Source organism: Rhinatrema bivittatum, chromosome 2, assembly GCF_901001135.1.
Source record: "Rhinatrema bivittatum chromosome 2, aRhiBiv1.1, whole genome shotgun sequence".
In the NCBI taxonomy this organism is placed as follows: Eukaryota; Metazoa; Chordata; class Amphibia; order Gymnophiona; family Rhinatrematidae; genus Rhinatrema; species Rhinatrema bivittatum.
The window spans coordinates 194,056,737-194,084,334 of NC_042616.1; the positions used below are offsets into that span (position 1 = coordinate 194,056,737).

The 27,598-nt window shown below is 44.4% G+C and overlaps 1 protein-coding gene across 1 annotated transcript in view; it reads right to left on the reverse strand.

Annotated features, from left to right (window-relative positions):
- The window catches only part of LOC115083247 (diacylglycerol kinase beta-like), a 316,290-nt gene extending 294,981 nt beyond the window's left edge, over nucleotides 1-21,309 (reverse strand). Inside the window, exon 1 of the mRNA XM_029587056.1 lies at nucleotides 21,220-21,309. Within this exon, the coding sequence (XP_029442916.1) occupies nucleotides 21,220-21,309 (90 nt within the window). The remainder of the gene's footprint in view (nucleotides 1-21,219) is intronic.
- Between the last annotated feature and the right edge of the window lie 6,289 nt (nucleotides 21,310-27,598).

Genomic DNA, 27,598 nt, shown 5'->3' on the forward strand with positions numbered 1-27,598 from the left:
GTCTAGGGAGGTTTATAATAAGATTGACAGATTGTTTAGAAAGGAGGGAGTGTTTACGATTAGAAGAAAGTTCTACTGATGGAACAAGTGATGTTGTTGGCTGAAGAGAGCTCTAAAATTATTTCTGCTTTCTATAGGGCTATTATTGTGATGCATTAGTAGAGACAGCCTCTGACACCTCTTATGACACAATGGAATGCAGATCTCCAATTAAACCTTGATGATGAGGACTGGAGGCGAAATTGGAAAGCCACACATAAGATCTCAATATATAGTAGACGAGAGGATCTAATATACAAACTTGTAAACAGGACATACAGATTAGAGATGTGAATCGTGTCCTCGATCGTCTTAATGATCGATTTTGGCTGGGAGGGGGAGGGAATCGTATTGTTGCCGTTTGGGTGTGTAAACTATCGTGAAAAATCGTTAAAATCGTGAGCCGGCACACTAAACCCCCCTAAAACCCACCCCGACCCTTTAAATTAAATCCCCCCCCCCCCCGAACCCCCCCCCCCCCCCAAATGCTTTAAATTACCTGGGGATCCGGCGGTGGTCCAGAACGGCGGCGGTCCGGAACGGTCCCCTCAATAGAATCGTGTTGTCTTCAGCCGGCGCCATTTTTCAAAATGGCCGCCGCAAAATGGCGGCGGCCATAGACAAAAACGATTCGACGGAGGTCGTTCCGGACCCCTGCTGGACTTTTAGCAAGTCTTGTGGGGGTCACGAGGCCCCCCCAAGCTGGCCAAAAGTTTCCTGGGAGTCCAGCGGGGTTCCGGGAGCGATTTCTTGCCGCGAATCGTTTTCGTACGGAAAATGGCGCCGGCAGGAGATCGACTGCAGGAGTTCGTTCAGCGGGGGTTCCGGACCGCCGCTCAACGACCTCCTGCACTTGATCTCCTGCCGGCGCCATTTTCCGTACGAAAACGATTCACGGCAAGAAATCGCTCCCGGAACCCCGCTGGACTCCCAGGAAACTTTTGGCCAGCTTGGGGGGGCCTCCTGACCCCCACAAGACTTGCCAAAAGTCCAGCGGGGGTCCGGAACGACCTCCTCCGTCGAATCGTTTTTGTCTATGGCCGCCGCCATTTTGCGGCGGCCATTTTGAAAAATGGTGCCGGCTGAAGACAACACGATTCTATTGAGGGGGCCGTTCCGGACCGCCGCCGTTCTGGACCACCGCCGGATCCCCAGGTAATTTAAAGCATTGGGGGGGGGGGGGTTCGGGGGGGTGGGGGGTTTAATTTAAAGGGTCGGGGGTGGGTTTTAGGGGGTTTTAGTGTGCCAGTTTTCCTGCCCTCCCCCTTCCCCCGATTTACAATTTTTTAACGATAAATCGGGGGAATTGGTATTGTATCGTGGCCCTAACGATTTTTTGACGATTTAAAATATATCGGACGATATTTTAAATCGTCAAAAAACGATTCACATCCTTAATACAGATACACTCTTTGCTTTGCTAGGTTTGCACTTTCCTCTTCTAAACTCTGTTGAAGGGGGTGTGGTGAGGAGGGTTTGTCATTCATATATGGTGGTCCTGTGTTTTTGTCAAAACATTCTGGGATAAGGTGGAGCTCTTAATTTCTGATATTATGGCCCAGAGGGTCAAATTTTATCCTGAGATGACTTGCCATGTTAAAGTCACGGAACAGGAAGGACAGCTAGATGACGTCTCAGAAGGCCTGGAGTGGAATCCAGGGCTGGAATCACCGCTTGCACAGGCAACGACAAGGTCTTGGCTGAAGATGGTCCCAGGCAGGAGTCGGAACAGGCAAGCAGGAATTAAGCTGGAAATGCCGAGATGGAGCCAGGTCTAGGGTGCAGGTGCCTCCTGCAGGTTGTATGAACCCAACTACCTGGAGTTGCTGTGGAGTACACTCAGATTGATGATATACTCCCAGAAGCTTGAAGATACTTGATGATGAAGTCGGAAGTGGCACTAGATGTGGAAACTTGGGCGCAGGCGCATCCTGCAGATCGTTTGGAATCCAGGAGTAGAACCAACATCACAGTGGGAAGAATGGAGATGGTCCCTGGAATGGTAGCAGATGCCTCCTGCATATCAAAAAAGGTTCCAGGACTGGACTGGACTTGAAGATCTGAATACAGGATGGACTGGACTTGGAGAAGTTCTGGATGCAGGCACATCCTGCGGATCATAGAATCCAGACAGCTGAGGAAAAACCAAACAGAGGAATGAGAAAAAATTTTGATTAGAAGTAAGATATCAAATTTCCAGGAAACTGGGAATAAACATGCTGGTAACCAAAGCACAAAAATTCTTTTTGAAAAATTGGAACCAAAAAATTCTTGAGAAAATTTTCTGGTGATAAACAGATGCTAGTGCCTCCTGCCACTGGTTACATTTTTTTTCTAGAAAGCTGGCACGCTAGCAGGACAAGGATACATAAAGTTCAGGACATGAAAAGTTCAGAAAAAATACTTGAATCAGGAACTCTGGAACAAAGCGTGGGTCCAACACTGGAACACGCTCACCGGACACATGGCCTTCGCAAACTGTTGAGGGAGCACTAGGGAGTGCTCCCGATTCCAGGGAAATTGTGCTCTTGGACCACAATGCGACTGCAGAGAGGAGCTCCGTGGAAGCGCCGTGGCAGGCAAGATGTGTCCAAACATGGGAGGAGCAGGCTCCCCACCGCTGCCGAACCTGCACACACTGGTAGAGACCCAGCAAAGCAATTCTGGTCTCTGGGGTAGCCCTCTGGCCACTCGATAGCCCTTTCAGACCTGCCACCAGGGAGCAGCAGATACGGCAGGAAGGACAGAGGTCGAGGACAGACGATAGTACTGGAACTAGGAACAAGACAGGGCCTTGAACTTGGACTAGGCTTGAAGACTTGAACAAGGCGAGGTTACTTGGAACTTGGAACTCAGACGAGACAAGGATGCTTGGGACTTGGAACTCGGATGAGACGAGGATACTTGGAACTCAGACGAGACGAGGACGCTTGGGACTTGGAACTTGGAATTCAGACACAAGATGCTCAGACATGGCAGGAAATCACACGTAGACTGAGGAGAGGATTCCGGTTACTCAGACAAGAACTCTTGGGACTTGGAAGGACTTGGACAAGGACTTGGATAAGGACTTGGAAAGGCTCACACGAGGACTTAGAACTTGGAAGGACTTCAGACAAGAACTTGGAACTCGGATGAGATGAGACGAGGATTCTTGGAACTTGGACGAGACACTGGGAATTTGGAAGGGATGAGGACAAGGACTCAGGATACTCAGAGACTGAGATAGACACTGCCCCTCATGGCGCTCTACACAGCCGACGTTGGCTGGTTGCAGACCACCCTGTCCCACTGCATGCCCTACACAACCTGACAAGGCTGGTCGCAGACCACACAGAGAACGGAACAAGCACAGGACTGAGACTCAGGACGAAGGAGGAATCTGGGCAGTGCTCGAAGACAGATCCAACTGGAAGAGGACTCCAGCCACCAGAAACGGGCACCCAATCAATAAGGATTTACTCCCAGGAAAGGTCAGCTGGAGATGAGGTCCAGGGCGAGGCGAAGCTGAACCCGGAACTAGGAACTGACGGTACTTCAGGATCAGGACTCGGAACATCAGGCTGGAATGTAGGACATCAGATACGAAAGGACATTGGTATCTCGGGACATCAGGACATCTAGGTGTCTGGACATCTATGGCATCTGGACATCAGGGACCTCTAGAGAGGAGGATCTCAAGGACATCTGGAACATGACGGATGAAGACATCAGAGGACAGAGACGTCTGGACATCCAAAGACAAGGGGACGTCAGGACATCCGGAGATAGGGAGACATCTGGACATTGGGAGACAAGGGGACTTCAGAACATCTAAAGATAGGGAGACGTCTGGACATCTGGAGATGAAGGAGGTGGCACCCAGGCTGCAAGAGAGCATCAGGTTCAGGCCTCCAGGCTGCGAAGAAGGATAGCAGCGGCATCCCAGACCGCGAAGGGATGGTGCTGACAACAACCCTGGGCCACGGGAGACCAGGTTGATGGCAGTGAGGGGACCGCGATGTTGGCGGTAATGGTGGTGGCCTCCTGGCCATGAGGAGAAGGCCCAGAAATCAGTGTTAGCAGCGGAGAGGTTAGGGACTGCTTGTGGGCCTATCCCACAAGCAGGATCTTAATAATCTGGGGTAAATATTAGCATTATGTGGGCAGGCTTGCTGTATGGTAACCTGCAGTTAGCCCTGCAGGTTTATTGAACAGAACCCTCCAGATACTATAAGGTTGTGTTTTTATCCTTGATATTATGATTTGTCAATTTTGCACCATAGTTGATACCACAAATGTGATTGTTCTTCTTTTTCAAGACATATTGTATGTCTGTTAGTTTTTCATAAATAGAGTTAAAAAAAACTTGGGTTAAATATATTTTATGAACACGGACGACATGCAGATGTTCATCCCATACGAGATAGGTGGTTCTCCTGTCAAATGCCTTCAGATATGCTTATCTAGAATCAAAGTATGGCTTGCCAATAATGGCTTGGCAATAAATATCTGAAAAATCAGACTGCATTGGGTTGGAAGAAATCCTCCTGATAACTATGATGTTTTCTGTATTTGTGGAAGGGTAGTCGCTGCCTTTAGTATTGGATGCTAGAAGTCTGGGCGTACTTTTAGACTCTCAATCAACCATGTGTCCTCACATAAGTTATGCAGCCCAGACTGCATTTTATATGTTGAAATTACTGAAGCCCTTAAATATTATACTATCTTTAGATATGTTTAGGATGGTGCTTCAGTCCCTTATAATAACTAAGTTGGACTATTGTAATAGTCTTTATGTAGGCTTACCTGACATTATTGAGAATTCTTCAACTGGTTCAGCATACCTCAGTTCGTGTTTTAACTGGACTTATTAAATCTGTCCACATTATTCTAGCATTCAAAAGTCTTCACTGGATGCCAGTTGAATATCGGGTATATTTTTGGTTTGTGAGTTCTGACACCAAATTATAGTATTCTGATTCATTTTGTGTTATCAGAAACTTGTTTTGAGTGGTATAAGAACATAATAAGTTGCCATACTGGGTCAGACCGAAGGTCCATCAAGCCCAGCATCCTGTTTCCAATAGTGGCCAATCTAGGTTACAAGTACCTGACAAGTACCCAAACATTAAACAGATACCATGCTACTAAAGCCAGTAATAAGCAGCAGCTATTCCCTAAGACAACTTGACTAATAGCAGTTTATGGACTTCTCCTCCAGGAACTTGTCCAAACCTTTTTTAAACCCAGCTACACTAACTTCCTTAACCACATCCTCTAGCAAGGAATTCCAGAGCCTAAATGTGCATTGAGTGAAAAAGAATTTTCTACAATTTATTTTAAATGTGCTACTTGCTAACTTCATGGAGTGCCCCCTAGTCTTGTATTATCTGAAAGAATAACTAACCAATTCACATTTACCCATTAAAGACCTTTCATGATTTTATAGACTTCTATCATATCTGCTCTCAGCCATCTCTTCTAAAAACTGAACAGCCCTAATTGCCCTAGCTTTTCCTCATAGGAGATATATTCCATCAACTTTATCATTTAGGTCGCCCTTCTCTGTACCATCTCCAGGGCATCTATATCTTTTTTGAGATCCGGTAACCAGAATTGCACACAGTATTCGAGATGCAGTCTCACCATGGAGTGATACAGAAGCATTAAGATATTATCTGTTTTATTCACCATTCCCTTCCTAATAATTCCTAACATTGTTTGGGTTTTTTTGACTGTTGTATCACATTGAACTGACGATATTTATGACTTATACACTATGACACCTAGATCTTTTTCCTGAGTGATAACTCCTAATATGGAACCTAACACAGCTAAGATTACATAGCTAAGACAAGATTACATAGCTAAGACAATTTATAGTTTGAAGCAAGGTTGATTATCGCCAAATCATGATCAAATATGCTGCATTTTCAAAGATGTTTTAAGCATGCCAGATCAAGCAAAGGTTAGTCCCAACAAGAAAGATTTCAGGAGTGATTTGAAAGTTTTTCTACATTCCATCAGTCTTAAGGCTTCAGGTATTATGTTCAAATAGAAGGTGCAGCCACAGAAAAAGGCACAGTCTCTTGTCATAGATAGTCATTTAAAGTATCTCAAGGGTCTCTTTTTGCTGGGATCTAAGGTTGCATGTTGGCTGATACATTTGTAGCAAAAGGTTTGTCCATGAAAAGAAACTAGTACTGAGGAGTTTGTGATTTATGAGTAGTACTTTAAATTGTACTTGGAAATAAGTAGACAACCACTGAAATTGAAATAAGATCAGTGTAATGTGGTCAGTTTGTTTTTTGCCACTAATCAAACAAGCTGTAGAACTGAAAATTAGTTGTAGAGGTTTCAATGAAGATGCTGGAAGCCCTACATAAATAGCATTACAATAGTCTAATGTAGGTAACATGGATGCCTGTACCCCCAGATTGAAATTATCAGTTTCCAATGGAGCTGAAATCTAATCAGGCTGCTAAATGTCTTATCTTCTGAGACCACAGCAATACTGATCCTTCAGTCTTTATCTGGAATTCACATATGTGTATCCAGCTAACTTGTTCATTTGGATAGCGGCTGAATATGGACCTCTTTAAGTCCAGAAAACATACATGACTTAGCTCTCATTTTTCAATTACTATCAACAAATGCATAATACAGCCAGAAAGGGAAAATCAAAGACATCAAGGGTCGTCCAGCACAATAAGTGAGAATTACTACCCCATTGAGTGAGACTGAAGGCCAAAGAGTGAGATTTTTCAGGCGGTGTTATAGGATATAAATCTGGACTCTACTGAACCATCTGTGGGCTATGCCCTGTCTTTTGGGAGGCAAATATCATTCTCCCTGTCAGTAAACAGTTGGGCTCTGCTATGCTCAGCAATTTAGGGAACATATCACGGATTTCCCTCCCAGCAACCAGACTCCTGCTGTCTCAGTTTCCTCTTTCTATGTTTGTGTGACTGCGGTCTTAGCTATGGCCTCCACTTTCTCTCAATGTGCACTTTTTGTGAATGGGACTCAACTAGAGCTAGTGGAACTGTATAGGACTTCCTAGGTAAACTTTACAGCCTGGCACTCTCCCCCACGTTAGCTCTCTCTACAAACAATGAAAAACTATGTATTCACAACAGAGTCTACATGAAAACAGGCATTCAAAGTACAATCTTCTGAGTTAAAAATATACCTTACAATAATATTTAGACTATCTTTACATGCACTCCTGTGGTGCCAATGAGAAAATCCTGCAAAAAAGCAAAAAGGACATATGAATCCATATGGCATTAAGCCTATTATAACGTGTGTTGGGTGGGGGCTTAGCCCTGGCCTTGGCCTTCAGAAAGCCATAAATAAATACAATTAACATATAGTAAACCTCCCACTAATTGTCAGCAGTCAAACAGTAACAAACATATCTATAAAAGCACAACACTGAAAATATTATACAGGCCCCAAAACACCAATATTCCAATATTTCCAATATCTAGAAAACAGAACAAGTTAGGCTGCTAATGATCCTACATAGAAGCTACATGCTAATAGACTACATCACCTCAATCAAACATGCAGAAGACAGCAGACCCTCACCAAATAAGAACATAAGAACATAAGAAAATGCCATACTGGGTCAGACCAATGGTCCATCAAGCCCAGCATCCTGCTTCCAGCAGTGGCCAATCCAGGCCACAAGAACCTGGTAAGTACCCAAAAACTAAGTCTATTCCATGTTACCATTGCTAATGGCAGTGGCTATTCTCTAGGTGAACTTAATAGCAGGTAATGGACTTTTCCTCCAAGAACTTATCCAATCCTTTTTTAAACACAGCTATACTAACTGCACTAACCACATCCTCTGGCAACAAATTCCAGAGTTTAATTGTGCGTTGAGTAAAAAAGAACTTTCTCCGATTAGTTTTAAATGTGCCCCATGCTAACTTCATGGAGTGCCCCCTAGTCTTTCTACTATCCGAAAGAGTAAATAACCAATTCACATCTACCCGTTCTAGACCTCTCATGATTTTAAACACCTCTATCATATCCCCCCTCAGTCGTCTCTTCTCCAAGCTGAAAAGTCCTAACCTCTTTAGTCTTTCCTCATAGGGGAGTTGTTCCATTCCCCTTATCATTTTGGTAGCCCTTCTCTGTACCTTCTCCATTGCAATTATATCTTTTTTGAGATGTGGCGACCAGAATTGTACACAGTATTCAAGGTGCGGTCTCACCATGGAGCGATACAGAATAAAATGATCATAGAGTATAAACCCAAGCTCTCACATGCACACACACACATACACACACACACACATGCTCTCTCCCACATACATATACTCTCAATCAAGACAGGCCTCTGTTTCTCTGGTTGCCAGCAGGATGGGATCTGCCGACAGCCCCCTCCCTGGGTCTCTCTTTTTCTTTATGCCGCTGTTAGGATGAGATCTGCCAACGGCTTCTGTTTTTTTTGGTTATCATCAGGATGGTGCTAGTGATTGGTGCTAGTGATTTTGATTCCCTTCATCCCAGCAACCAAATGAGGGGCAAAGAGTGTGAGAGCATGAGACCTCCTCCTATTGTATTTATTTTTTATTTATTTTACAGATTTTTATATACCGGGGCACGTAGGTAACATCACCTCGGATTACATTCAAACATTAAATCAGCATAGCGCTTTACAATATAACATCATAACTGAAAGAATACAATACCATGTATAACTTTGTATTAAGAGAATAAAATCAATGTATGAGTGTCTGTGGAAATAAACTAGGATGAATAGAAGAGGACTCAGTTCATTAATAGTAGGCTTTTTTAAATAACCGGGTTTTTAAGTTTTGTTTAAATATTGTGTGGCAAAGTTCTTGGCGTAATTCGGAGGGCATGGTGTTCCATATTGTGGATCCAGCAATTGATGAATGAACGTTCTTTCGTAGAAGAAAGATTGGTCAGATTAGGCGCGGGGATCTTCGGTTTAGCTAAATGCTGGAATCTAGTTGGGCGGATTGTAGATGATCGGATTGTAGATGATCGGTGAACCAGAGCATATCTCTGTTGTGAATGGCTTTATGTATAAGCGTCATGGATTTATATATTATCCTGGAAGCCAAGGGTAGCCAGTGCAAAGACTGAAGTGCTGGAGTGATGTGCTCATGGCGGCTTGTGTCTGTGATGATGCGGGCAGCTGCATTTTGTAACATTTGCAAAGGTTGAATTGTAGTTTTAGGTAAACCTAGTAGCAGTGCATTGCAGTAATCAATCTTTGAAAAAATAGTTGCTTGCAAGACTGTGCGGAAGTCAAATTGGTATAATAGAGGATTAATTTGTTTTAGTGTGTGGAACTTAAATAATCCATTTTTAACCGTTTCAGCAATGAATTTTTTAAACGTGAGATTGCTGTCAATGATGATGCCAAGGCTGCTTACTTGCTGAGTCATAGTGGAGATGTCTTGTGTAAGACCATTGTTGCTCAGTGTTGCATTTTTTGGAGGTGAAATAATGATCAGCTCAGTTTTATTGGTGTTGATAGCCAATTGATTTTCCGTGAGAATTGTTTTAATTTCTAATAAAGCTGCATTCCAAGTGTTCAGGGCATTTGTGATTGTGCTGGTAATAGTCTCATGTATGTATGCAAGGAGGCTAGCAACTTCCAGTCTAAATAGCAAAATGGAGAAAAAAGGAGGGGTCTGCCTGGAGTTGGGAGTGAAGTACATGGGGATTGCAAAAGAAAATATTTGACTTACGGATGAGAAGAACCTCTCCTTCCCCTCACCTCCCACACACCTTTTACCTGCTTTGGTAAAAGGTATGTGACGAATACGAATACCGAATGCAATGTAAGGCGTCCCTCTGCACATCCCTAGTAAACAGGGATGTGCAGAGGGACGCCTGCCAGCCCCTTCTCACCCCCCCCCCCCCCCACACACACACATCCTTCCAAGGTGGTCCTGGTCCTTTAAAGAAGAAAAAATATATGAAATCATGTGGCGAAAGTCCAGTCCCTTCCCCAAGCCCTCCCTCTTATTAAAACAAAGTGCCACCCTTTGGCTTTAGTCCCTCCCCCACAATATATCCATCCCTTATTTATTATTTTATTTATGTTTTTTATATACCGCCAATCGTCAAAGACATCACATCGGTTTACAGTGTAACGAGAAAACATACGCTTGAAGAGCGTTTTACATTAAAGAGAGTATAGTAATAAGGAAAAACACGAGGTAAGTACTGCGAGGGGTGGGAGTATATAGAGGGATAAGAAGTGCAGACTTGAACAAATCTATGCATTATAATCAATTATATACATTATGAACTATATACAAAGCAATGTTATAAACAGTTAAGTTCTTACAGATGGGGAAGTTGATACGGTGAAGGGGAGGGAACTGAGTTAGGAAGAATAGGGCTGGAGCATTGGGATCGAGGACCTAGTTGTATGCTTTTGTGAAAAGCCATCTCTTAAGTTTCCGTTTGAAAGTTTTTTGACATTCTTCCTGGCGTAACTCGACTGGCATTGTGTTCCATAGGGCAGGGCCTGCTACTGAGAAGGCACGTGCTCTGATGGAAGCCAGTTTGGAGAGTTTGGGAGATGGCGTAAACATGGTAGCAAGATGTTGGTGTCTGGTAGGCTTATTAGATTGGTGAAGGCGCATGGAATCGTTAAACTAGTTCATTTCAGGGTTGTACAGGGCCTTGTGTATGAGGGAGAGGGTCTTGTATTGAATGCGGGATGCAATTGGGAGCCAATGCAAGTCCTTTAAAACGGGTGTTGTATGGTCGTTTCTGAGAGTGTTGGAAAGGATCCGGGCTGTTGTATTTTGCAGGATTTGTAGAGGATGGATGGAGCTTTTAGGTAAACCTAGAAGGAGAGAGTTACAATAGTCAAGTATGGATAGAATTGTTGTTTGTAGAACTGTACGGAAATCAGGGGGGTGGAGTAAGGGTTTCAATTTTTTGAGAGTATGTAATTTGAAGAAACCATCTCTTAGGATGTTGCTGATGAATTTCTTCAGGTTGAAGTGATTGTCAAGGGTGACCCCTACATCTCGAACATGTTGGGAGAGGGATGTGTGAGGATAAGGAAGAGGGAGGGGGTTGGAGTGATTTTGGGGTATAACAAGCATGATTTCGGTCTTGGCAGTGTTCAAAGCAAGATGGATGGAGGAAAGGAGCTTGTTGATTGATAGAAGAGTTGCATTCCAGATGTTCATTGCATTTGGGAGTGAGTCAGTGATGGGAATGATGATCTGTACATCATCAGCATAGACTTAATGAGGAAGCTTGAGACTGGAAAGGAGATGACAGAGGGGAAGGATGTAAATATTGAAGAGGGTAGAGGAAAGGGAGGAGCCTTGTGGGACTCCTTAATTAAGGGGAATGTCTTTGGACTCATGGTTTCCTTTTTAATTCTGAAGTTTCTATTACTGAGGTAGGAGTTGAACCAGTTGAGGGCAACATCGATTATGCCAATTTTGGCTAGACGTTGGAGGAAAATACTATGGCTGATGGTGTCGAATGCTGAGGATATGTCTAGGAAGTCTAGGATATATGATTGCCCTTTATCAAAGCCTTTGATAATTTGGTCGGAGAGGGTGAGCATAAGAGTCTCCGTGCTATGGAATTTCTGGAAGCCATACTGCGAGGGGGCAAGGATTTGATTAACCTCAAGGTATTCTGTAAGTTGCATGTTCATAGTTTTTTCAAGGAGTTTGGCAATGAATGGAAGATTGGAAATGGGACGGTAATTAGAGAGATTGGTGGGGTCAAGTTTTGGCTTCTTTAAGATTGGTTTGACAATTGCTTGCTTGAGGGGGACAGGTACATGTCCTGAGCTAATGGACAAGTTAATAATGTTGGCTATGGGTTTTGCGATAAGAGTCGGGATGGATAGGAGGTGTTTAGTAGGGATTGTGTCTGTGGGGTGGGAGGAAGGTTTGGCTTTCTTGATAAAGGTTTCTATTTCTAGGGTTGAGGTGCAGTCTAGGGAAAAGAGACCCTTTGGGCGGTTGTTAGAGCTGGTTTGGTTAAGTTCTTGGAGTGGTGGAGTAGGGGGAGAAGGGGGTGGTGAAGTGAGTCAGCAGCTTGTTGATTTTGTTTTGGAAGAATATAGCGAGTTCTTCGCATTTAGTTTTGGCTACTTCTTCGGGAATGTCGGGGGGTGCTGACTTAGTGAGAGTGGCCACATAGTCATATAAGGCTTTAGGGTTGAATTGGAATTGGTGTATTTTGGAGGCGTAGAAATCTCTCTTCGTCTTATTTAGCTTTTCACTGTAGTGGTGTAGGGAAGATTTAAACTGTGCCCGGTGCACAGAGGATGGGACGTTGCGCCAGACCTTTTCGGTTTTCCTAAGGTGTTGCTTTAAGTTTTTTAGCTCTTGTGTATACCATGGGTTCTTTCTTTTATTGTGTTGTGGACCGATTAGTCTAGATTGGAGAGGACATGTTATGTTAGCGATAGTGTTGGTAATATCATGCCAGGATATTAGCGCTGTGTCAGCGTTGGTAAGGTCTATGTTATGCACCCTGCTCCAAATAAATTAATATCCCTGGGATCTAGGGTTAATCCCCATCCTTCAACCCAAAAAAATGACCCTGGTGGTCTGGGGAGGAGGGGGCAGGTAGAGTCCCCAATTCTTTCAAACCTCTACCCTACCTGTAAATTAAGTCATTGGTAGTCAGTGGCGAGCTGGAGCATTTTTTTGCCGTTTTTCAAAATGGCATTAACCTGACCTTGCCCCTATAATGTCATCACATGTGGTATCAATGGGCTAGGAGCCTGCTCCCCCTCCCCCCCCCCCCCGACCACCATGGCCATTTTTGGGGGAATTGGGGGCTGGGGCCATCTTGGAAGGTGGCAGGGGGGGACAGAAAAGGGTACCAAAGACCCTCGGGGTGGCTTTTTACTAATTGGGATGGGGAATGTTTAGGCATCAGCCCTTTAAGTGATGGTTGCCTCGGCCAAGGTGGGCCACCATCATGCGGGAAGGCTGCAATAGTTTTGTCTGGGAGGGGAAAAATGTGGGGATGTCCCTCCCTGGTAATATCTGGCCCATCCTGCAAAAAACTACCATGGTTTAGTAAATCTCCCATTAAATTAGCTGGATTAGAGGCCTCATCTTGATAAGTGTAAACTTCTGAATGTGGCCACATATTCATACAGTACAACTAAGATAGAGAAGTCCAAACATATCCATTTAAGTGGCACTGAATATTGATCTCACAGCGATATCGAAGCCATGTGGTCGTCCATGCTGTTAGCATGCTCAAGTTATCTCTTTTCTGAGGATAAGATTGTTGCTAATTAGAAGTGATGAGTCATCTGTTTTGTCATCAAAACTGTGTTGCAGGATGCACAATAGGTATTTTGGGTTGGATGGTTAGCATACTTTAGGTAAAAGATAGATAATGTTTAGCAGTAAATAGGCACATTACAAATCACTATTTCACAAATCACTATCAGGTTAATTTTCAAAGGAAAATGTAAATATAACATTATTGAAGTAATTTTCAAAAGTCCAGTTACCCATGTTAAGTGCATATAACATGGGTAAAACCTATTGACAATTCAGTAGCATATATTGTAGCAATTTTCAAAAGTCTTTGAAAGAAACGCAACATAAATTAATAGTCTTCATTTGTACCATTTAAAAATGGAATTGTGGGACATTTTCAAAAAACAAATGCCACAATGTGTTGCACTCATTGTGGAACTTTCTCTTTAAAAAATGGTTAAAGTGGCTCCAAAATAATTGTTTTTCAACTCTTTCCTGAGACTTTTAACGGTTTCCAATATAGAGAATGTTAGAAAAAATGATGTTAAAGGGATCAATGTCTGTCTATCAGCAGAATTACTCTCCAAAAAGGATGACAATTCACAAACTTGGCACACAGATATGAATATGAAAACTAGAAACATCAAGTCAATTTAATCCATGATGAACACAAACAAATGTGAGGAACCTAGCACCGTTTCAGCACTATGTGTCAGTCTCTCAGATTTTTAGGTTTCAGCACGTTGGGTCATAAAGATGATGAAACGGACCCGGGCTAGAGGCAATGGAGTAGGTGGCTCTTCTTGAGCTGGACAGGGAGGCCTCTCCTTGGATCTCCCCATTGTGAACCGTAGCCCCTCCATATGTCTCTGGATCCTCATTGCTGGCAGCCCAAGGTGTGTTACAAAATCCCGAGTCCACACCAAAGTATAATGCAAACCATGAACTCTATTTTCTGGGGTTACTAACCAGCAACTATATACATATGATGACCCTTTGGGATCATTATGATAAGACCCTAGTCTTGAACCCTGTAACCTAGGATAGGAAAGGTAGTGGAGAGAGGAGTGTTCCATTTCTGAGCAGCTTCTCCACTGAGATTGCTGGAATGGCTAGATTAAAGGCTGCAGCAGTTCTAGGTGTAGCATTTTGTTTATGAGTTAGAGTGAGAGAGTAGGAGTGTTTTCCTTGAGCTGTACTCCTGCTTGGGTACTGGCTTACATAGCCTGGGCTAATACCTTAGTGGAAAGAGATCAATGCCTGTCTTGGTGCTGATTCTGTTTTTGATTAAGATTTTTGGATGTTTTTGACTTTTGGGGTTTTCTCTTGTGAGAGGCTTGGTACCCCTGGCTGGAGGAATTCAAGGTATCTGCCAGCTAGGTTACATCAGGAGGTAGAGAAGATTCCCAATAGGGACCTGCTGCAGGAAGAGTCCAGATTTTTCTGCTTTTGTGTGAAGATGTTTTCTAAGTTCCAAGGAGGAAGAACTCTGACAATAAACATTTAATTTTGGATACTCAATCTGAGCCTCCAGAATCTTTTGTGGCACTCGCATTTACCTTAATGTAAATAGAGACCTGATACTCCACCATGAGCAACAACTTGGGAGTCCCCCCAGCCATCTTGGGCCCTGGAGGATTTAGTCCTTCCCCCAGTTGGAAAAAGAACCCTGTCCCAGGCCCTTCGACTATGTCGGAGCAGGAGAAAGGTGAAGGATTGGCCCCGGGACCCTCGTGTGCCTCTGCCTTCCTGGCCCCTAAACCAGAAAGGGGGTTACATACAATAATGCTGAAGGCATAACAAGATTACCAAATAACCCAGAATTCAACAGAATTCTCAGCGAAGATATGGTGGTTAACAAACTCAGTTAAAAACCGCTACCATTTTAAAGTAGCAATCCCAACACTTCTTAGATTTTTATATTACTCATCATCTACTCTTTTAACTACTCCCAGCAGGAATGGGGGGTGCACATCCCAAAATTCCTTCACATCAGCTTCTTCAGGCACCTTTTCAGAAACACATGTAGCTCACACATCCCCAAATTATTTTACCACCCTTGGGTCTTCTAACTCATCCCCTCAGTGGTACATTTCATCCCCTTCTACTCACACATTCTTCAGAGTACTTCTGACCGAGGCACTCACACAATAGGCCCCCAGGCACCATCACCATCCCGGTCCTGGGCACTTTTCTCCACCAGTGTGAAGAACTTCTGCGGCATCCTTCATACTCCAATATGCCTTGGGAGCATTCCTCTTCTTGAAAATCTTTTTCTTCTCCACCCATTTCATTTGGGGGAGGAAACACCATCCACTTCAAGCCTCAGGCCTCTCTCTTAGAGAGGAAGAGACCCTGCAAGGCCCCTTCAACATGGAGGTCGCCCTCAATCCTCTTACAACCTGGAGGATCCTCTCAGTTCTAAAGACTCCCTCAGAATACGCCAGACAAAATTTGCCCTCCTATAGGCCACGTCTAGAAAGGATTATCTTTCAGTTCTCTTAAGGAGGAACCCACACTACAATCCTTAAAAGAACTGCAACTGTCACTGAATAATTCCATTAAAGCACAAGAAAGCTAGGTCCACCACTGTACTTGATGCCATCCTGTGGCAGCTCAGTGATACTGCAGGCCCCATGCTAAAACTTATTTTTTCCAAACTCAACATCCAGGACACCTCGAATCTCCCCCACCTAAAATTCCTTGAAATAACAATTTGTAGACAGGGGCAGAATTTGTTCATCCTGTCACATTAGTATTTTCAGAGAAATATCCCCATTGCATTCTATGGGAAACAGATACTGGTTGTAAAATGTGGATGAGTGCTCCATTTCAAAAGTTCCTCTCACCCTGCAGCATTTGAACCAGAGCAACATAGACAGACAGAGATAGGGAAAAATAAATGAAGCAACTGGTGAAGGATGGCACCGAAAAATACTTTCAAAACCATTTTCTGCCTCATGTATAAAGTCCCCCACACCCTTACTACTATACCTCCAAATATTCACACACAAATGCACACATGCATCTACACCCCATATCATACTCATATCTACCCCAACACCCTTCCTATATACTCTTCCACAGACATAACTATGTCCATACACACTCTGCATGTTGCACGCCCCGCCCACGCTCAGGCCGCACTTGGGCCTGGTCACCTCTCCAACTTCTCTGCAGGTCCCGGGTTGGCCTCCCCAGCAGCAGCCGCAAGCTCCTCAAGGCCTCGGCGTCCTGTGGCGGCGGTCGCCGGGCCTTCCTCTGTGCCAGGCCTCACGGCGGGGCTTGGCATCCTCCGTGGTGTCGGCCCCGCCCCTAGGCACACATGTGCAGACTGCCCGCTCCCTTATAGGGCCAGGAATGGATCCTAGCTCCGCGGCACACCCTGATTGAACGCAATACATAAGGAAGTGCCTGCCTGCACTTCCTTGCCTTGGCAATCAAGTCGACACCGTGAGTATTCTAGTTTGCCTCCTCATCTCATCATTGTTCCAGCTTTGTTCCAGTCTTGTTCCAGTTCTGTTTCAGTGTCCTTCTGTTCCAGCGGCCTTCTGTTCCAGCATCCCTCTGTTCCAGTGTCCATCTGTTCTACATTACCCCAGGAAGTACCTCTTGGACTGACTCTCTGGTACTGACCTCTGCCTGCTCTTGACTACGTTTGATCACTGCCCAGACACTGACCCTGCCTGTCTACTCAACCACATCTGACCTCTGGAACCTGACCTCTGCTTTGGCTGACTACTCTTGGACTGACCTTTGGAATTTGACCTCTGCTACTACTGACCTTGCTTTCTTGATTCTGGCCTTGCTCCTAGCCTTGTCATCTCAGACTCTGTTCTGGCCTTCTCTGATTCCACAGACCTCCACCTCTGACGTCGACCGCACACCCTTGATCCGTGTGGGCACAATGTTGAACTTCCTTTCAGGGAGACCCTGTGAGGCCCACCTAAGTCCAAGTGGCTCGGGACCCCAAGGGCTCCACCCAGGAGGACTGCGGTCTTCCAGTGTTGAAGCTCCAGCTAGCCTCTGTCTCCTCCTGTACTCCACCTCCTGGTGGCAGAAGCTTCCTGGGTCCGACCAGGGAGCCTTCAGACACTGCTTGAGGACAAGGGTCCACCTCCAAGCACAACAGGTTGCTAAGGCCATAGACATGGCGGAGTCTCCCGCCTCCCGGGCCCTACCAGGTCTAGCCGCAACTGTCCAAGAGCATCGACGAGCCTTGGAATCACTGGCTTCTTCAGTTGAAGAACTACGTTCTCAGCTATGAGGCACAGCACTGGCCAACCCAGTGGGCCTATCAGCTAACCTGCTACCCAGAAAATCATTGGCTCTCCCAGCACCTCCTCACTTCAATGGGGATCAACGCCTCTGTCGAGGCTTCCTCAATCAGTGCTTCATGCAATTTGCACTGCAACCCTCCTTATTCCTGAAGGTGGCCACGAAAGTGACTTTCATCCTTTCTTGCCTTGAGGGAAAGGCTTTAGCAAGGGCCTCTCCATTATGGGAATGCTCTGACCCCATGCTCTCCCAGCTGTCATAGTTCATCACTGTATTCAAGTGGAGACCCGGAACGTCAAGCAATAACCAGCCATAACCTCCTTCACCTCCGTCAAGGGTCGAAAACCCTCTCCGAGAACGCAGTAGTATTCAGGAACCTGGCTACTGAGCTCAGGTGGCAAGAAGATTGTCTGCAAGCCATCTTCCTAGATGGTCCCTCCAGAGCTCTCAAAGATGAACTCGCAGTCTGTGAGACTCCCACGTCTCTAGAGGACCTGATCTCCCTGACCGGGAAGATCGATCACCGATTCCGGCAACGGCGCCTAGAAGTAAAGGCTTCTCAATCTCCTACTCCACGCCCTGCACGTGCTGAAAGCCCTCTAAGGCTTCACCGGCACCACCACCTCCTGCTGAAGAACCTATGCAGGTCAACCGTGGGTGACTATCTCTGACCGCACGCCTTCAGCGGAGAAAGGAAGGTCTCTGCCTTTACTGTGGTGCCTCCGGACAACTTCGGCAGTCCTGCCTGGTTCGACCAGGAAACTGCAATGCCTGAACCCGGCGGGGGTCCCAGGCTTGGGCGCTACTGTCACCGGCCCCCAACTTCTACTCCCAGTCTCCCAGCATCGTGTCCATCCAATGGGAACATCTCCCAGGACTCATCATCCATCGAACAGCATCCGTCCACCTCACCGTGGGAAACTGGCTCTCGGGCCTCCTCACCTCTCCAACTCTACTGCAGATCCTGGGTTGGCCTCCCCAGCAGCAGCGCAAGCTCCTCAAGGCCTTGGAGTCCCATGGCGGTGGTTGCCAGGCCTTCCTCTGCGCACTAGGCCTCATGGTGGAGCTCGGCGTCCTCCGTGGCATCAGCCCCGCCCCTAGGCATGCGCGCGCGGACTACCTGGCCCCTTATAGGGCCAGGGGCAGGTCCTAGCTCTGCGGCGTGCCCTGATTGAATGCAGTACATAAGGAAGTGCCTGCCTACACATCCTTGCCTTGGCAATCAGGTCGACACTGTGAGTGTTCTAATTTGCCTCCGTGTCTCATCATTGTTCCAGCCTTGTTCCAGTCCTGTTCTGGTGTCCTTCTGTTCCAGTGTTCGTCTGGTTCTATGTTCCCTCAGGTAGTACCTCTTGGACTGACTCTCTGGTACTGACCTCTGCATGCTCTTGACTAGGTTTGATCGCTGTCCAGATACTGACCCTGCCTGTCTACCCGACCACGTCTGACCTCTGGAACCTGACCTCTGCTTTGGCTGACTACTCTCGGACTGACCTTTGGAACTTGACCTCTGCTTTGGCTGATTACCCTCGGACTGACCTTTGGAACTTGCCCTCTGCTACTACTGACCTTGCTTCCTTGATTCTGGCCTTGCTCCTAGCCTTGTCATCTCAGACTCTACTCTGGACTTCTCTGATTCCACAGACCTCCACCTCTGACATCGACCGTGCACCCTTGATCCTGGTGGACACAATGTTGAACTTCCTTTCAGGGAGACCCCGCGAGGCCCACCCAAGTCCAAGCGGCCTGGGTCCCCAAGGGCTCCACCCGGGGGGACTGCGGGCTTCCAGTTGTGAAGCTCCAGCTAGCCTCTGTCTCCTCCTGTGCTCCATCTCCTGGTGGCAGGAGCTTCCTGGGTCTGACCAGTGAACCTTCAGACACTGCTTCAGGACAAGGCTCCACCTCCAAGCGCAACACTGCATACAATATCCCCACATACAAACCCCCAACCATCCCTACTCCATACTGCTAAACACACACATACCCTAGGCCTAGGACAAGACCCAAGGCAGGGACCATGGCCTAGGCCCAAGCGTGATATCGGGGTCTCAGAGGAGGCACAAGCCAATGTTGGTGCCTTGGCTGATACCCCTGAAAATTTAACAGAAAAAATCAAATCTTACTTTATCCGTCGGATATCCGTTGAAGGCTGGGACCCAGCGCTGGGGCCTAGGTACAGACCCATTCTGACAGCACAACCCATCCTGGAGGCTGGGTCCCAACACCGGGGCCTAGGCCTGGACCCAGCTGACGCCGGGGCCTTAGCCAGGAGGCCGGGTCCCGACGTCAAGGCCTCAGCCAGGAGGCTGGGTCCCGATGTCTGGGCCTTGACCCAGGGTCAGACCCAGGCCTGGGAGCTCCTCCTCTGTCCTCTTTGACTCTACAATGCCAAACGATCTCATCCACTGGGGTCGTGCCAGAGTTAACTAACTCCAGCGCATTCACCATTTTGATGTATTTCAAGATGACAGAAGAGGAGCTTCCAGGCCTGGGCCAAAGCCCAGGCAAAAGGACATGGTCTCCAGGCCTAGGCCCTGGCATCGGGATCTGGTCTCCAGGCCTAGGCCCTGGCATCGGGACCTGCCCTCTGGGTCGGGTAATAGTATTGGGCCTGGGCACAGGCTCCAGCCTAGGCCCAGGTGCTGGGACCTGGCTTCCAAGTTGGGTCACAGCATCAGGCCTGGGCCGAGGCTCCGACCTAGGCCAAAGCCAAGGCCTTGAGTAGGCCAAGGCCTCAACCTACACAAGTCCGAGGCTTCAGCCTAGACCTTGCCAGTGGATTCCCACCAAACCGGGTAAGTGGGGGGCCAGGAGAATCCTTTCCCATATTCAAGATGGGATTAGGGAACTTGGATGGAATTTTACATTTCCCACTGCCCTAGTCCCTATGTCCTGTTGTGGGAAAAGTTGGCTGTGAAATGTGAGGCAGGGAGGGGTTGTTCTGAAATAAAATGTTCACCAACATTCCAAGAGCACTAAATGCAAGGATGTCCTTCTGAAATGCTATGTGGGAAAGCATTCCGAAAGTCATGCTTTTGCTTTCCCTACTTGTTTCTGATTATATTGGAACTGGAAAGAGTAAAAGGAAATCAGGTGGCATTGGGCAAATCCCATGATTTTCCATGGGACAAAAAGAAAACAAAAAATTAATTTTATCTCCCATAGGAAGCAATGAGAGCTAGGTGAGCAAAAGGGAGGCTGGCTGGATTATCCTTTGTTTGGTGCAGGAGTAAATGTTTTCAAAATAGCATCTCTGGCTGCTGAATAAAAGACATATATCAAGGTGGGTGAATAACCCTTTTATGGATGGGATCAGAGGCAGAGAGAAATCTGAAAATGGAAATTATAGGCTGGATCTGCCTCCTCCTCCTCACTCCGAATACATTTTGGCGTATTCTAAATTCAACAACTATTGACCAAATACAGTGACCTTTACTACAGCATTCAGGAAATCCTAATAGCTAGCTATAATTCACTAGTACTAGAAGTCAGAAAAACCACATTACCAATATTTTTGAATCCCATGTGAAAAGCTTATATTTCAGGCCATAAGAGAATTACTGTGTTGCATGTTAGTTTAATGTAATATGCAGTATCCACACGAACTGAAACAGAATTACAAAAGTGAAGGTAATGAAATGCAATATATTCTTACCTCTAATTCTACTGATTCATGCAGTTTCTTGCATGTGGCTGAGAAAGTCTCAGAAGTGCCAAACTCAAAATACCAAAATTTGTTCTTCATCCTGAAACAGGAAAGAAACAGATTTTAGTAACATTAACATCCTAATTAATATTATTATTTATTTTGTATAGCATTAACAGGCAAACACAGCATTTTACAGAGACATGTAAGAGATGAACTGTGCTCCTTACAGCTTACAGACTAGTCAAGTTAATGCTATGTTCAGAGACCCCAAACTGACACCTAGATTGATTAACATTTAAAGTTAGTTTAATACAATTCTTTGCAATTCTGAACAATCTAATAGAGACAAGAGAACAAAGGTTAAAGTGTGAGGTCTCAAATGAGAATTAATAGGTCAGGTTTAATTGAGTGCAGGGACCATTTAATTTAATTGGGCAAAACTGCCAGAAATGTTATTGGGCCACAAACCAGTCAATCTACATAAGAAAACCAGAGAACGGGGTGGATAGGTGAGGGATAGGGTAGTAGGGAAGCACCACAAACTCACCCCTAGTCTCTCTCCTTAAAAGAAGGGAAATAAAATCATAGAAGGCAGGATCAGCCAGGAGAGAGCCTCCTGTAGTAGTTTATGGCCATCTTAAAAACTGAGAAAGATAGGCTGTGCTCAGACAGCTGTATAAATTTCTAGCCTCATGAATAGTATATTTAGAGTCCTTCATTTTCAGTTTATTTTTTATTTTCTCTGGGAATTTAACACTGTTTTTTATAATCAACCAAAAGACAGAAAATCAGAGGGAAAAAACCCCCTCATTTTCCACATTGATATTCTCTTGTTTTTATTGGTTATAATAAACACTGATAAATTTTTGGGGAAAATAAAATAAAAAGCTGAAAGCAAAGGTCAATAGGTATATTTAAAACGTGTTATTCCTGTCTTCAAGAACAAATTATGAAAAGTATTAAGGAAGATATAACATCAGATATCAAACGTATGACCTCATAATTTCAAGGACTTTAATATTGTTATCAAGTTGCATAACATCCCGTACAGGTGTCAACCAGTGTTTCAAGTGTGCCAGTATAATTTTGGCAAATCTTTTGGAGATGCTCTAAATATGTGTTACAACTAGAGTTCTTCAGATTTGGCACACTTATTTTAACTGCATTATTTCATAGACTCTTTAGCACATCACATGCAGGGAGGGGGTTATGAAAGTTTATTACACAAGTAGTACTGTTATTTGAAATAAGAAAAATACCTATCCAGAATTCTCTAAAGTCAACAGAAAATAAAATGGTGACAAGATATTAACTAATTGGCTACATAAGAAAAGTGCTTGTGCAATATCTGTAAATGCTTAGAAAGTTTCTGTTTTACTTTGAAAAAAAACCCAACAGCAGAGAGATACTTTCCAAGCATGCTATGCTGCTAGCTGGGCTGCCTACCTGAAACTATATGGTGCAATCAATTCGGTATAACATCAACCAAGAGAATGCAAAAATATCCCCTTTTTTTGCTATGATTTATTCCTCTTTCAATACTTCCATGTGGGATTGAGAATAAAAACAGCAGTCACGTCAAAGTAGTAAATAGGGGACAGAATTAACGCTGTAAGAATTTTTCATAACAAGTTTTTCATAGCCCTGGTGACAGCAGTAAACAACACAGGGATGGTAACTTTTAAATGAGCGCATGGGCACCCATACACAGGCATGTGGGCATTCGAGCACTCATACGCTGGAATGTTAAATCATGCACGCAGTTGCCTGCATATGATTTAAAATATGCCTAACATGCATATGTGTGCTTCTAATTTTATGTGGTTACTCGAGTATGCGCTGCCCATATACTCATGTATACAGGCCTTTTAATGTGAGCAACGCTATAAAAATTCACCCCAAAACATATACCTTTCATATACAGGAACATCGGTATATAAAAATAATAAATAAATAAATAAATATAAAATTAACTTGTTCCTGTGATGCTTTGAAATGTGTGGTATTTATTTATTTAAGGCTTTTTTTAAACCGGTATTCGTGGAAACATCATACCAGTTTACATCAAACTGAAAGGAGGAAAATACATTGAACAGGGGCGGGGGAGGGGCTAAAGAGAACAGGGGAGGAAAAAGGGAGGAAACTGGCAAACAAGAATTCAGACTGTGTAACTCAACAGGCTAATATCTAAGCAACATATTGAAGCAGCAATGGGGGTTAAGACGTAGGGGATCTAATCCGGATAAGCCTGTTTGAAAAGCCAGGTCTTTAATTTTTTTTTTTAATTTGATGGTACAAGGCTCAAGTCGGAGGTCTGTGGGTAGTGAATTCCAGCGGGTTGGACCAGCAATGGAGATGGTTCTGTTCCTCGTGGAAGTGAGGTGTGCCTTCTTGAGGGAAGGGATGTGGAGGGTTCCTTTATTGGTTGCTCTGGTAGGGCGGTTAGAGGGTGTGGGATGGAATGGCTCATCAAGCCAGTTGGAGTTGTGTCTGTAGATGGATTTGTGAATGATAGTAAGGATTTTATAGAGGATACGTGAGGGGATCGGGAGCCAATGAAGGTCTTTCGGGATAGGGGTAATATGGTCAGATTTACGAGCATTTGTGATAGTTCTCGCGGCAGCATTCTGGAGCATTTGAAGCGGTTTTATGGTAGAGTGGGGGAAGCCTAGGAGTAGGGAGTTACAGTAGTCCATTTTGGATGGGAGGGTGGCCTGAACGATGGTACATAAATCATGGGTATGAAGTAAAGGTTTTAGTTTTTTTAGAACATTAAGCTTATAGAAGCCTTCCTTGAGGATAGTGTTGATATATTTTTTCATGTTCAGTTGCTGGTCAATCAGGACACCAAAATCTCGTACAAAGGGCAGGGAGGAGATGGAACTATATGCCGGGTCGCTTGTAAGGGTGGGTTTGGGGATTTGGTGTTGGGATATGAAGAGTAGTTCGGTTTTTGTGGTGTTTAGGGTGAGGTGGAGATTAGTGAGTAGGGTGTTAATAGAAGCGAGACATTGATCCCAGAATTTTAGAGATTCAGCGATAGAGTCATGAATTGGTATGATGATTTGGACATCATCAGCATATAGGTAGAATTTGAGGCCAAGGTCAGATAGGAGCTGGCAGAGGGGGGTGAGGTATATATTGAATAGGGTAGAGGAGAGGGAGGAACCTTGTGGAACTTGGGCGAGGGGGAAATGAGTATTCAGCATTGCCTATTTTGACAGAAAATTGTCTATTGGACAGGTAGGATTTAAACTAACTTTGGAATTTTTTACATAATAATCTACCACAGGGTACAAAAGGCCAACTGTGCTCGCCTACTAATTTAATTATCTTCTTTGGTGATGAGGCAGTCAACACAGATACCCATTAGTGCAATATTTGGTGGATGGATGTCTTATGATGGAAACATCTCCCAACTATTCATTGACGCTATCCCTTTGTCTACTGGAAATATTTAGCTGTCTATAGTCTATATGTCTGTCATTCAAGCTGTTGTATTCTAAATTAAGGAAGTATTTATTTATTTAGAAAGCCTTGTAGCCCCGCCTATTACAGTAACTAGCCATTTAAGCAGGTAGCAATCATAAATAATATTAAATAGGCATAGATAGTTACAAACACCATAAATAGACGCAAAGAGAATTAGTAAAAAATCAATAATATTTATTTTTGATTTATATTCTGCTTTTCAGGCACTTCAAAGTGGATTACATTCAGGTACTATGGGTATTTCCCTGTCTCCAGAGAGCTCAAAATCTAAGGCCTAGACTCATCGAAATACTATAAATAAAGCAAAAATATGGCGCGTTAGCATCCACGATAAAAAAAAAATGGATGTGGTGAGGGAAATGTTTGATATACCGTATCACATAAGAAAGTTTCACAACTCGTCATAATTTAGTATGTCATGTTATACAGTATCGCGTTGTGTAATGTGTTAGCGTGCCACGTGTCATTTTACATCTGGTACATTATTTTCTTTGTTTATATATATCAACTTCCTGCAGCTGTATCTTTGTCAGTCATAGGAGAGAGAGGAAAGGAGGTGAGTTCTTGGTTGGAGTTTAATGGAGGTTCATAGTGATTTCTGTGTAAGTTGTCCTGTTTTGTATTCTCATCTGTTTACTTTTACCTTTGTCTCTAGTCTTTATGTGTATGTGGAAGTTTCTGTGTGTTTGTCAAGCTTGCCCGTTTGTCTTTGGTGGTGGTGGAGGAGTGCGGAGTGAGGAGGAGTGCAGAGTGGTGGAGAGGATAGAGTTTGGAAGGCATGGCGAGAGAGGAGAGGCGTGAGGAGAGGAGGAGGAAGGAGGAGGAGCAAGGCAGGAGGGAGAAGAGGAGGAGGGAGGCTGGTCAAAGACATGCCATCCCCAACCAGCCAAAAGCCCAGTCGAGGAAAAGGCCCATGAAACCCAAGTTGTAAACGGCAAATAAATTCACTCAAAGATGACTTGCCCAAACAAGCCAGACTGCTCCTCTGTACAGAGTTGTATTGCCGGCTAGATGGAAGATGCCTGCTGGGCCCATCCTGAATACAGAGTTCCTGTGTTGGCTAGATGGAAGAGTGAGTATGTGATTGAGAACCTGTGTGTAAATGAGAGAAAAAGAGAGAGCATGATTGTAAGAAAGAACATAAGAAAATGCCATACTGCGTCAGACCAAGGGTCCATCAAGCCCAGCATCCTGTTTCCAACAGTGGTCAATCCAGGCCATAAGAACCTGGCAAGTACCCAAAAACTGAGAGTCTGTGTGTGAGAGAAAAAGTCAGCATGTATGGGTGTGATTGAAAGCCTGTGTGTGTAAGCATGAAAAGATAGACAACATGTGTAATTAAGAGCCTATATAAGTGAAAGAGAAAAAGCATGTGTATATGTGAGCGACTGAGAGCCAGTGTGTGTGAGAGAGAGAGAGAGAGAGAGAGAGAGAGAGAGAGGAGAAAGTTGCAAGCAAAGCATCCCTTCTCCTGCTAATTCAAAACAATCTCAGGGCAACTGGATATCAAATGTTCCCAGGTATGCAGAGCACAAAATTGCTTGTATCCTTATTTTTCATTACTGGGTCTTTTTGACTGCTATTTTTAAATATTTTATTGGTATCTAGAAATTTTTTTATATGAGTTTTTAATTATTGGATATTCCATTCATCAGCTGTTTTGAAATAATCTGTTTTTTTGTTAGTATGGTTTTACTGCTACTGATTTTATATTTCTTGATTTGTTTTATAAGGATGGGTGATGTTTCTTTTTTTCCTTTGTTACACTATATACAGAGACTCTGGCTTGTTGCGGTTTCCAATTCAGTTTTTGTCTGCATGCTTCTAGTTATGCGTTTTGGTCTCTTTATTCTTTGTTAGGTGAGGGTCAACACATATGATTCAGGTGAGGTTTTTTGCTGGCAAGTAGTTTCTGTGTAGGGCTCTATAGCAGCCTGACTTGGTCCATTTTCGAAATAGGTTTAGGTTTTTTAAGTGCTGGAAATTGGTGCTGTTTTGGTGTGGGATGTTTACTATTTATGCAATTTCTGTTCAGACAGAATACGTATCTTTTCCTTGTGTCATTCTTAATAATAAAATACTGGACCTTTAGTTTTTATTTCCGCCATGAATTGTAATGAGCAGTGTGTCATACATGTGAGCGTGGTCTGTCAGGTGTGTCACGATGGAAAAAAGATTGAGAACCACTGATCTAAGGAATAGAATAATATCCAATAAGAGCTCATATAAAATTTAAAAAATTTCCCAAACAACAATAAATTATTTCAAAATGGCAGACACAGACATCCAATAATTTAAACTAATAAAGATGGAAAATTCACCGCTCTCTATATCTAAAACATTTTATTTCCAGTCATCCTGAATAAGGCATGGATTAGTGAGACAGCATAAATTTTCTACTCACACACATATACCCACCCAGGCAGGCTCCCATACACACACCTACATTACACACACCTTCCAGAAAGGTTCCTATACACACACACACATACACACCAGACAGGTTCCCATACATACACATCCCAGACAGGTTCCCATACACACATACTCACACACATACACACACACCAGACGGGTTCCCATTCACACACTCACACACACACACACACACACCAGACAGGTTCCCATTCACACACACACCCACACACACCAGACAGATTCCTACCCCCCCCCCCACACACACACACACATCCCAGTCAGGTTCTCACACAAAAGGAAACATACACACACACACACACACACAAACACACACCAGAAAGGTTCCTGGTCGCATACACACAACCCTCCAGTCAGGCTCCCATTTACATATCCCCCTCCAGTCAGGCTCCCATTCACATACCCCCCTCCCCCTCCAGTCAGGCTCCCATTCACATACCCCCCCTCCTCCAGTCAA